This window comes from Malaya genurostris, chromosome 2, assembly GCF_030247185.1.
Source record: "Malaya genurostris strain Urasoe2022 chromosome 2, Malgen_1.1, whole genome shotgun sequence".
Classification (NCBI taxonomy): Eukaryota; Metazoa; Arthropoda; class Insecta; order Diptera; family Culicidae; genus Malaya; species Malaya genurostris.
Genome location: NC_080571.1, coordinates 129,647,733 through 129,660,187, shown reverse-complemented (window position 1 = coordinate 129,660,187; position 12,455 = coordinate 129,647,733). Strand labels below are relative to the sequence as shown.

At 34.9% G+C, this 12,455-nt stretch overlaps 1 protein-coding gene across 1 annotated transcript in view; it reads right to left on the bottom strand.

Annotated features, from left to right (window-relative positions):
- LOC131428827 (uncharacterized) overlaps positions 1-12,455 on the bottom strand; it is a 29,148-nt gene that overhangs the window by 1,048 nt on the left and 15,645 nt on the right. The window contains exons 2-3 of the mRNA XM_058592870.1: positions 601-1,217; positions 51-392 (exon numbers count right to left, since the gene is read on the bottom strand). Coding sequence (XP_058448853.1) covers positions 51-392; positions 601-1,217 — 959 coding nt within the window. The remainder of the gene's footprint in view (positions 1-50; positions 393-600; positions 1,218-12,455) is intronic.

The window sequence follows — 12,455 nt, the reverse complement described above, 5'->3', positions numbered from 1 at the left end:
TCATCGATCTTATGTATAAACTTCAATTCAATTAGGTTTTGTGAACTCACTAGTTGATATCCAAATGTTTCAGTATAATGTGGATATTTTTCAAATAAAAGAGCTTCTTGGTTAGGTTTCAATAACAATTTTTTCCGTGTGACATGTGTTCCTCGCCATTTCTCCAGAACAATATTCCACGGTTTTCTATTCAAACAAAGCCAGCTATTCGCATCATCTAGGTCTGGAGTTTCACAAAATGCATCAATCTGTATAACTTTGGAACGCTTATTGAGAAGTTCTCCTTCTGCTTTCTCTCGATTTCGTCTTTTTTGTTTGAGGTTAGTAATTTTATTATATAATTTTCCGCTGGGATTTTTCTTGTCTCCTTTACGTGGTATGAAATAATCTTCCTGAAAAATCAAAAATATTTGTGAAGTGGGCATCCATTGAATTTAACAAAAAATCATCAGTTTTGTCTCTAAATCACATCATAACGCGCAGAAAGGACAAACAAAATATTTTTTTTCTGTTTGCTGTATCTTTTTGACAGCTGAGACGGCTTATGGTCCATCTCGCTACAAACAAAACTTCAATTAAACTTCACATCACTGTGCATACCTTAATTTCGTAATCCAAAAGACAAATTATTGCTTCAGCATATACATTAAGAAAATGCTCAGTCGTAACACGTCCCAAGTTCAGATGGTACTCAGCTACTATATTACATAGCTCATTTTGGCTTGTGTTTGATAGTGGTGCTAGTTTTGCTCTTTGAAGAATTTTTTGCCCTGTTAGCGTACGGTTTAACAATGTTGTCAGAAAATCGGGAGAAAATTCAGACTTCGATATGTCTGAATGTTGATTGAATTTGTTGGAACTTTCCAAAACCCGCGGGTATTGCGGTTTTCTCGAATTGCACGCTACTGTTCTCCAGGACTCAATATCATCACCAACTTTTTGTGATTCTAGCAGAGATCGATTAAGGTTAAGATTATCGCTTGGTTTACACAAATAGGAATAATCCAGATTAGTGTCAATATGGCTTGAGACTTGCGAAATTGAAATACTTTTCCGCGATGCTGGAAGATTTTCCTGTTCTATATCTAGTAGCTGAGTTCTAACGTGGTAAGATGAAACGGAAGGTGATTCATGTTCCACACTTGCACTTGCGGTTCTGCTTCTGCCGATATGGTTACCTTCAGTTTCGCAGGAATCGGTTTCCTCGATAATTACGTCTTCGAAAACAATAATATCCAAATCCTCGTTAGATATGTTTACTTTTTTATCTCACATTTGAAAATACCAGAGAAGCCAGATCATATTCTCTAAATACATGTTAGAAAATACCTGCGAATGCAACAATGAAAACCCAAATTTTAATCCATATGCATGATATAAAGTAAGTCAAATGAAAGTTAGGTTACCTTTACTAAATAAATATCCTATATCTGCTTAACATCTCCAGAAAACGGATATAAACACAGATTTTCCTAAAGGAATTTATCTGCAATGTTACAATCCTGTAAAACTGGCATCCCTGATCCTCACTTGTGTTTGTCATTAACCCAATGTAAAATATATTACAATGCTTCATGGCTATATAAGTAAGGTGTGAAAAAACGATTTATAATTGCTTTACAACTATATGGGGCTGTCCATAAAAGACGTCACGCTTTTTTTGACGATTTTTGACTCCCCATCCCCCCTTTGTCACAAATTGTCACAGAAGCAAAGACCCCCCACTCCCCCTATGTCACATGTCACGAATTCAAAATAAATAAAATTCATCTCAATACATTCTCAATATGTATGACAAACCATACAAATATGAGGGAAAAATCGATTTATTACATGCTGTCATTAGATTAAAAAATATCCCTAAAACTACAAAATCATCGAAATTATTTTATTAATATAAATTATATAAATTAACTAAAGTATTTGGTTGGAATTGATGAAACATTTAAACCATCTGTTTTATTCCTCCTAGGGGTACACAGATATATTATTGTTTTAGGTAAAGAATAATGTTCCCTTAGTGTAGCATACAGGGCTGAGAAAATAACGACCAAAACCTCATCAAAACGAGATTACTGCCGGACATTCTTTTCATGATCAGTTGATCAGTGAATTTTAAATCACATCGATCAATATCGGTACTGATCTTCCGTCACACAATGGGTAGTGATTTTGAGCTAAAATGATTCTTGATTTATGTAAGTTCAATCATTGGATGATTCGATAAGCTTTGATGTTGGTGGAGGAATATCACATATGATCAAGATAAGACATGACATGATCTACGTCTGAAATCGTTGATCTCCCGCCCTTTTTCAAATGGAGTACAATTGAATAAACTGCATCAGAATCAGACAAGAGAAATTCTTATGATATACTATTATCAATGCTAGAAAATCAAATTACTGAAAAAATTTTCAGTGCATAATTTAAGTTAAACCGTTTGAAAGCGTTTTTTTACTCATATTAGGCAAAATTTAATAATTTCGCTAATTTACTCGCTCCTCCTCCTATCACAACAGAAATGATTTCCTGCATCACTCATTTCCGATTTTACAAGAAGAAGCTTTTACATCAACAAATACACGTTTTCCTATAGAATGCAAACGTTTATTGTGGAGATTTTTTCAGGAAATAGGCAAAGCAGTAATATAATTAGGTATTTCAAAAATGCGCTCATTGAAAATATTGGACATCACATTCCAAAAACCTCCTCCCCTCCCCCCTGTCACAAAAGGTCACGTTTTATGAAACACCCCCCTTCCCCTTGCGGCGTGACGTCTTTTATGGACAGCCCCTATTCAAAATGCTGTACACATAAGTTGCATTTTCAATAGGGCAATAGCAGTAAATTATGGCGCACGCACTTTATGACTATTTGTTTCAACTTGAATTATGCAGCGTATATTGTATAACAAAGATAAGTAAAATTTCTTGAAATATATTTATTCTGGGATACACGAGACAAGTTTTATAATATCAAATATCAATGGAATTTTCTTATATTCTCAATATATTTTCCAATTGCAAAGCATTTGACAACCAAACTTTTTAATGTTTGTTTGTGTTCACTATATTAAGCAGACTTTAATATATGGAAAATGTTCAAACACATATTAGATATACCTTGTAAGTATATACTTTGTTTTCGTGACATTCACTTTCATTTTATTTTTTTATATATGTCATGAGGTCTATTCATTCGAGTTATCCAATCGAAAAAAACATAGCGTACATGAGGTGTTTCAGGGAATTGTATGTATGTTATAATTGTATTCGATTAGAAGAAGGAAATAGAAGATATTGTATATATTTTCATGGAGTATACTCGAGAAGTCATTTATAAAAAACGTTTGATTTTTATTCAGTGTAGGTCGATATTTCACGACAAGGTTGCGGGACTATTTACCAAGCCGAAGGGCATTCGCGTGAATTGAAACAACCCCCGTCCCAACACAGAGAAGGCCGCAAACTTTTTTGATTTTGGATGTAGAGGGATCTGCAGAAAGTCCTTCGATAAGTCTATTGTAGAGATGTATCTACTTGGGCAAAGCCGACTAAGTATACGATCCGCATGTGGTAGAGGGTAAGAGTAGGGATGTCGAGTTTTTTGAAATACTCGATTAGTAAATAATCGAATACAACTTTTCAAACTAATCGATTTGCTTGATTAATCGTACAGAATTACTCGATTAATCGATTAGCTTTCGATTAAGCATGACTAAATTTGATGGGCGATCTAACGTTGTGTTTCACTGCTAGATGCGTACGTGTGCGAGGATGATGATTGCAATATTAGCTGTCAAAATACAAGGGAAAACAAATTTTCACTTGTAAAATCCTTTATAACTTACATACAACGTCATTTTTTCAAGCGAAAAGTTAATTTTAGTGTGAGAAAAATCAATTTCTACCTATGTTACTGTAGTTTTTTTTTTTAATCTTAGCATGCGAGAAAAGGTTATGTTGATAACTTGGAATGATTTTATTCTTTGCGTACATTATAAAATGTTACTTGAAAGACCGCACAGATGCGCAAACCTAAGCGAATATGCGATATTATGATGAGGAATAGTTTTTTATCAAGAACTAATTCCGGATCTCGATATTGATCAACATATCATCTTATAAAAACAAAAATGATTACACGAAACGAAAGAAAATAAATTTTCTTACATTTTAAAATAAACAGTTTTTATAACAGGCAAGGAAGGGAATAATCGTATCTATTTTCACTCGGCTAGCACTCATAGACACGTTTCTACCTGATGCGAGTCACTCGATTTTATTCGTTCATAAGTGTGCTTCTGCCGAACACCCGATTGCCTCAAGTAATAGCCTGTCCGCACTATACCGGGACGACCGGGACGGGACCGTCCGGGACTATCCGGGACGTTTTTTTCCTCATCGGCGATGACTGAGCTGCCGGCGTGTGCATGTATTGGAATCCCGGACCCGGCATAAAATCCATTTGCTTGCCGCCGATATTCCTCACCGAGTTTTTCGCACCATGCCGACAGCCCACACAGAAAGAGAGTGAATTGAGAGAGCAAGAGCGAAAGGCAGACCGAAATGAATCCAAATCGTTTCATTGATATTTCTTAGCTTAATTGATTGATTGATTTAGTTAATCATCAAGAGTCCTTACAATCGAGTAATGTCATTATAATTAGCCATTACATTACATTTTAGGATGGTGATTTTTTAATTGTTGCTACTCATTACATATTGAATTACACTACAGATCCTCGTCTATGGTCCCCTATTGATTATGTTATCTTTGAATTAAATAGAAATGTTCATGGTTCATTGTACATCTTTTCGAAAAACTATTTTAAATAGAATAAATAAATGGTAGTTCAGTCTTATTATTATTGAAAGGTTTGGTCTGAAGGAACTAGGCTTATTTTGATTTACAGCAGCGCCGCTTTTACGTAATAATGGGCTCGGGAGCAACATATATTTGTGTGCTTATTACTAAGACCGTGGACACGTGCCCCACTGTCTCTCTTATTATTGTTATTATTAGAGATTGGAATTAATATGAAACAACGCAAGAAACAAGTACGATGTTTTACTTCAATTCGAATCCACTGCCATACATTATTAATAAAGCTATAAAGTGATAATGTGACGAAACTTCTTTACAAGCACAGTTACTTGTTGTATCTGAGATGTTTTAATAAATGTACTTATAGAGACAATGGGTATTTTTAACAATGGAGACGTCTACTAAACATGAGGATTTAATTTACCCATATATTATGATTTTAAATTTTTTATTTTAATAAATGTTTATTGTTTGATTTATGAATAGAAGCTCTAGACTTAAGTACAAAGAGGTGCGTGACAAACGAAGATTTTTACCCTCGAAGGACAGGATTTGGAGGCAGCCAACGGGTAGATTTAGTTCATTCCACTAACTAGCGTCTTGACTCGTACTATGGCAGCAGTTTTGGTATTTCAGGTAGCCTTAAAAAAAACTGTTACATCCGGCAACTCTAGGAAGCCATAAATACTTCTGGATTAGTATGCGGTGCAAACGGCTGTTTGAAATCGATTTATTTTCCCAATATTTCTCTGTATTCAGATGACAATGATTTTGCAGGTTTGAGTACAATTGTTCAACGGTTCGCTTCTGAGTTAACCAACCTTGAAGAAGGATAAGGTCCAGACTATGTCAATTTTCAACATTTAGTACTATTATTAAATTTTCTTTCACTTATTCAAATCAAATTGGATACAGTGGTTCCCCAACCGCCGCTAATAAGAATTAAAACTGATACATTGATGAAAGTTGTAATAAGCAGACCAAAATACTAGTATCTGCTTCTGTTACATCTGCTGATTATATATAAATATTTCGATTTGCAGAGACTTTAACAGCGAAATATCACAAGACATGAACAACACGATTGACACTCCTTATAACTACGACGACGCTGACGATAAAAACCCTTACAATAGTTCAATTAATGGAAGCGGAAACAGCGGCGACGATAAAAACTCCTACAATACTTCAATCAATGATAAGAAAATATCTGAAAATATCACCATTGATACCAACATTATCACCAATATGAACACGTTGGGGGGGGGGGGGGGGGGGGGGGTGTTAATCGCCAGTCACAATTTGGAGTCTTTTTTAGATAAACTTCTAGTTTGCGTAGAAGTAATTCAAAGCAGTGTTGCGACATCCTGAAGTATTCGTGAAATTTTTATCCATCGGCTACTAACTCTTTGAAAAGTGTAGCAAATTCTTCCTCCGTTTCACATTTCGTCCAAGCTTCATGAACCCACTTCTTTTTTTTAGCAGAGGGAGTTTGATCCTCATCTTCCTCTTCGTCTTCAAATGCAATCCATCATCATAACTTCGTCATCAGTGAAGTTCTCTATTTTCTACTAACTAAATATTATTTATCACTTTACGTTAACACAACGCTCGTCACTGTATAAGTTTTTACGTCGTCCCTCATGAAATATATCGTATATTAACGCTTCTGATACTTGTTTCAAACTACTTTTATTACACCTAACTCGGGCAATAAATACTTGTTGGTATGTATTCAAACGTTATTGAAAATATAAATATATAGGTACACAGATTCGCTAATTGATAGGTAGCGAAATTGTGAACGTGGTATAGTGTTCATTTTATCAGGTAACCATTAAACATAATTGATTTTATGTGTATATAGAGAAGGGTCCATCGAGTCGAAAATCCGCATGTAGAGCATGTAAAGGACTGACCCGGCTACTTGTACACAAAAAAATTTAAAGCAACAAATTTTACAATGAACAATCCACACTCCAAATTCTTAAATTATTAGAGCGGTTGGTGGAATGAACTAAATCGCTTTTAAAGAAAAAAATCCTTTTATTTTCACTAAATTCAGTCCAATTTGATTTGAATAAGTGAAAGAAAATTTAATAATAGTACTAAATGTTGAAAATTGACATAGTCTGGACCTTATCCTTCTTCAAGGTTGGTTAACTCAGAAGCGAACCGTTGAACAATTGTACTCAAACCTGCAAAATCATTGTCATCTGAATGCAGAGAAATATTGGGAAAATAAATCGATTTCAAACAGCCGTTTGCACCGCATACTAATCCAGAAGTATTTCTGGCTTCCTAGAGTTCCTGCTGCCATAGTACGAGTCAAGACGCTAGTTAGTGGAATGAACTAAATCTACCCGTTGGCTGCCTCCAAATCCTGTCCTTCGAGGGTAAAAATCTTCGTTTGTCACGCACCTCTTTGTACTTAAGTCTAGAGCTTCTATTCATAAATCAAACAATAAACATTTATTAAAATAAAAAATTTAAAATCATAATATATGGGTAAATTAAATCCTCATGTTTAGTAGACGTCTCCATTGTTAAAAATACCCATTGTCTCTATAAGTACATTTATTAAAACATCTCAGATACAACAAGTAACTGTGCTTGTAAAGAAGTTTCGTCACATTATCACTTTATAGCTTTATTAATAATGTATGGCAGTGGATTCGAATTGAAGTAAAACATCGTACTTGTTTCTTGCGTTGTTTCATATTAATTCCAATCTCTAATAATAACAATAATAAGAGAGACAGTGGGGCACGTGTCCACGGTCTTAGTAATAAGCACACAAATATATGTTGCTCCCGAGCCCATTATTACGTAAAAGCGGCGCTGCTGTAAATCAAAATAAGCCTAGTTCCTTCAGACCAAACCTTTCAATAATAATAAGACTGAACTACCATTTATTTATTCTATTTAAAATAGTTTTTCGAACAGATGTACAATGAACCATGAACATTTCTATTTAATTCAAAGATAACATAATCAATAGGGGACCATAGACGAGGATCTGTAGTGTAATTCAATATGTAATGAGTAGCAACAATTAAAAAATCACCATCCTAAAATGTAATGTAATGGCTAATTATAATGACATTACTCGATTGTAAGGACTCTTGATGATTAACTAAATCAATCAATCAATTAAGCTAAGAAATATCAATGAAACGATTTGGATTCATTTCGGTCTGCCTTTCGCTCTTGCTCTCTCAATTCACTCTCTTTCTGTGTGGGCTGTCGGCATGGTGCGAAAAACTCGGTGAGGAATATCGGCGGCAAGCAAATGGATTTTATGCCGGGTCCGGGATTCCAATACATGCACATGCCGGCAGCTCAGTCATCGCCGATGAGGAAAAAAAACGTCCCGGATAGTCCCGGACGGTCCCGTCCCGGTCGTCCCGGTATAGTGCGGACAGGCTATAACACCCGATCGGCAAAGCGCAATAGTTAATTCTCTCGCATTTATTCTCTCTTTCATTCGTTATGGAGCGCTGCCATTTGAATTCTGCTTAGTACATGTTCGGAACCAATCCGAACCAATGATGAGTTAACTCGCTCGGCAATCCGAATATTTGCAAGTATTTTGAATCGTGATTCAAGACGATCCATTCTTTTAACGCTCTGGAGTATAATGAAGGCAGGCGCAAAATAATCGTATCCGTGGGGTGATTTCACGAGCCGACGGGAAGTTTAAGTGCATTTTTGATTCATGCTGCAAATATGTGAAAAAAGTTGTTATTTTCTAAATTAAAGCGACATTATTTGCAGTTTTCACGATGTTGTTTCTAGTGGCCCGCTCACCTAGAAAATTTATGATACCGTATTTTCAGGTGATTGTAGTATCTCGATTTGCTATATTTCAGTAGAGGCTTGACAGTTGCCGAAAGGAACTAACATTTTCAACTGAAAACCTATTTTCTATGCACATTATATTTTCAACTTTTGTAACAGCATATTACAAGAGAGCAAAAGAAATGAATGAACAATGTTTGCTTCAATCGATAAATAATTATAAGAAATCATGAATGCAAAATTGGAAAATCAGTCTTACAATTCTTTCGGAGATATTCCCTTTGCGCGTTTTCTCGAAACCGTTAGGGAACACACGATAACAATAAAACTACTGGACCAAACTGGATATTTTGCTTTTCCCTATAGAGAGGTAAAAGAATTGCTGCAAAATCCGACTTTCAAACGGATCCTCCGAGTCCCATTTTTCAGAAATGGTTGAACCGATTTCCGCAAGCATCCCGTTTGAAAGCTACTAACAGATATTGAGTGGGGGGTTATATAAATATAACACATATCGAAAAAAATAGAAATAATTCTTTATAATAACGCATGCGCTATCCAAAATAATAAACATTTCAACTGTTGTTGTTTACAAATCAGCGGAAACATTCTGTTAACAATATTATTCCTTGTATCTAAAACCCTGAATCGTGATTTTTTAATAGTCTAAAATTATTAATATAACCGCTTGGTGTATGTTAGTCCCATCAGCACCCAATAAATTAAAATTCGATGAACATAGAGTAGTTCCCAATTTTCGTCTAATATGCCAATTATGGTGTTGTTTAAGTGAAACTAAATTTGTCCTCTGGGGTATCAGAGGAGGAATCACGTACGGTGATCAAGCGGTGATCACCAGAAATTTAGAAATCACAGAAGGTGATCGTGTATCACCAGTCTGGTGATTGGGTAATGGGGCAATAATTTTTTTATAATATGGCTAAGGAAATAAAGTTTTCCAACCAAACTTTTTCCTATTCAAACTAATTTATTTCAGTGTCTTTTTATCGAAAACTTCGAAAACTAAACTGAATAGAATGTCGTAATCATTCAAGAATTCAATGAAACTCAAAAAAGTATCAGTACTTGACAAGAAGTGATGATCCATAAACTCGAACGTGATAATAAAATCATAATCATTCAAAAACATTCTCACTATTATCAGTCATGCAGAGATTCTCACTGAAAATGCTGAAATTCAATATGGTGGGTGATGTATTAAAAATCAATTTAAATCTGATCTTAATATGCCACTCTGTGATTAAAAACAATTATAATGACAATTATAACTTCAATCACGAAGCATGTTTCATGCAGAGTAAATTGCAGGTACATTTTTTATGCAGGTTTAAAAAAATATGTCACTATTGCTTGCTTTTCATACACCGAAGTAACAGGAGCGGAGAACTTGGCTAGAGCGAACACAAACAAGCGCTCAAACCAGCCCGGTGAAAGAGTGCTGTAGCAAGTGTTATCGTAGCCAACAGGCTTCCCAGTATAGGGCTGGTTCAAGTGCTGCGCACAAATATTTGCACTCTTGTTACTTCTATACACAAAATTCGTGCTAAATAGCGTTTAATAAGGGCAATAAAGTTACTTAGACCATGAGATTTATCAACCCTAGAATTAAAACAAAGTCCTTTGTCTCTATAATCAATATTCAGATTGTATTGTTTTTTCGCTGTATCCTATTGCGCATATTGCTATTGCGTACTGGACTTCCGACATCTGAATATCATCATCTGCTAGTGCAAATCGCTGCATGGCTGATAATAGTGAGAATGATCATTCATAATCATGTGTGTATTTAAATAATATTACTGTAGTGATATTGAAAGGAAAGAAATTTTCCCCATACTTAGCGGAGGTGGACTAGGTGATAATTGTGCAGCACTGATCAGCACCCAATATCAATCTCAGAAAATCAAAAAAATTTCGTTAACATTATAATGCAAACACTGGTGGTATGAAGATTTTTCGAAGGAAGGTTTTCCCAGTGTCACTTGTTTGATCTTCCTGAAATGAGTCAGAATATGCATTGATTGATATGATTAACAGAAATGCATAAACTGTTGCTTGAGAAGATTGAGCAAGCAACAAAGGGAACAACTGCTTTGGAATATTATGCCTATTGAGAGGTTTTACATGAAGATACAGTTATGATTATGTCCAGATTTCCAAAACAAACTTATATGAAATGCACCGATGATCGGCGGACAAATTTGTTAGAGTTGGAACTAATTGATTTCCTCATTCGTCAACTAACAATCTCATCTTATTTGTCTTAAAAGACCTAATTAACTCTGACTAGAATAGCACATCAAACTTGTAACATGTTAACATAACTGCAATGTAACGATCATCATAATGCACATTGTCCTTCAAGCAAAAACTTATATTCAGCCGACCGAACTCATCATGCAATCTTGCCATAGCCAGTTTTTTTCCACCCTTCCCTACAACAGATCGTTTCGATCTAACTCCTGCTGAATATATCCAGTCACACTTGTCAATCGTTCGGATTTTCGATTGCACACGAACAGTTGGTTCATTTTTACGAACGAACATAATCGCTTCCGATGATGTTCGCTGGCACTCTTTAACTCATGCATTGGCAATTGGGTTCGTGTTTCAAAATTTTGCGATTTTCAATTCTCTTATTCTCCGCCATCGCACGCAGTATGATACCGAACGAGTTTGAGTGACTCTGTTATGTATTATTGAGTACGCAATGGAACGATGATGCATAGTGAAAGATGATCGTGTGTATTCAGGGTGATGATTGATTTTTTCCGTCCTTGATAACAGGTCCTAAAATTCTACAAAATAATTGAAATTATATAAGAAACAATCAATCTTAAGAAAGGTTCAAATAATGAAACTTAGATGGCGCGTCAGGTGAAATTAGTTCTACGTTCGATTGTCAATTTTGTTTAAGTCGATTTGTTGTTTCAAGTGGTGCCAGATTGTTTTCGAAACAACTTACTTATTTCACGCACAAAAATTAAACAAATGCCAAGTAATTAGAATTAATAGATATTCTAATTTGAATCAAATATTGGTCTCGTTTTTATAAAGACCAATAAGTCACATGGCAAAATTTTCTTTGAAGAAATGCAGGCGAACTATTCAAAATAGAGCATATTTTGAACGACCAAACGAAAGGGAGAACTTTTCTTCTTCAATTACTGTTATGATATACACTCAGCCAGTACATAACAGATCTTCAAGTAAGTGGCAGGGTGCTTAGTGACTTTAAAACAAACACGACATATTTTTGTAATAAGCACAATTTGTTTGGAGCAACCATGTCCTCGATTTAAGTAATAACATTCGAGTTTGAATCTATTGATTTGATGTTTGATGAGCAACTAACCGTTTCATCGTTTTCATTATACTGTACACTGAGGTACACTGAGGTATATAAACTCAAAAACTAGTAATGTAAACTAGTAAATAAGTATATAATAGCTTTTAATCAAAATATGGCTCTTTCAAACAAGAACAAACTAAGAAAAACAAAAAATCACCCGAAACAATATACATTTGTTTGTTTGTTGCGAATGATATCCTGTGTAGCAAACCTAATTTACTATTCTCATCGTTTGAATAGTAAAATACTGTTAAAATCATAGTTTCGAGTAACGCAAAGGTTTATGTGACAAATCATATCCTTCGAAAAGGTGAATGTGAGAGCATGGAACTAAAGCTTTCAGAATGTCAATTCAGGAAACTTGAATTATCTCAGGTTTAAAATTTTTAAGCAGACGATTTATAGGTAGAAGATTCAAAACAATTTTGGTTTAATTTTATTAAAAATATT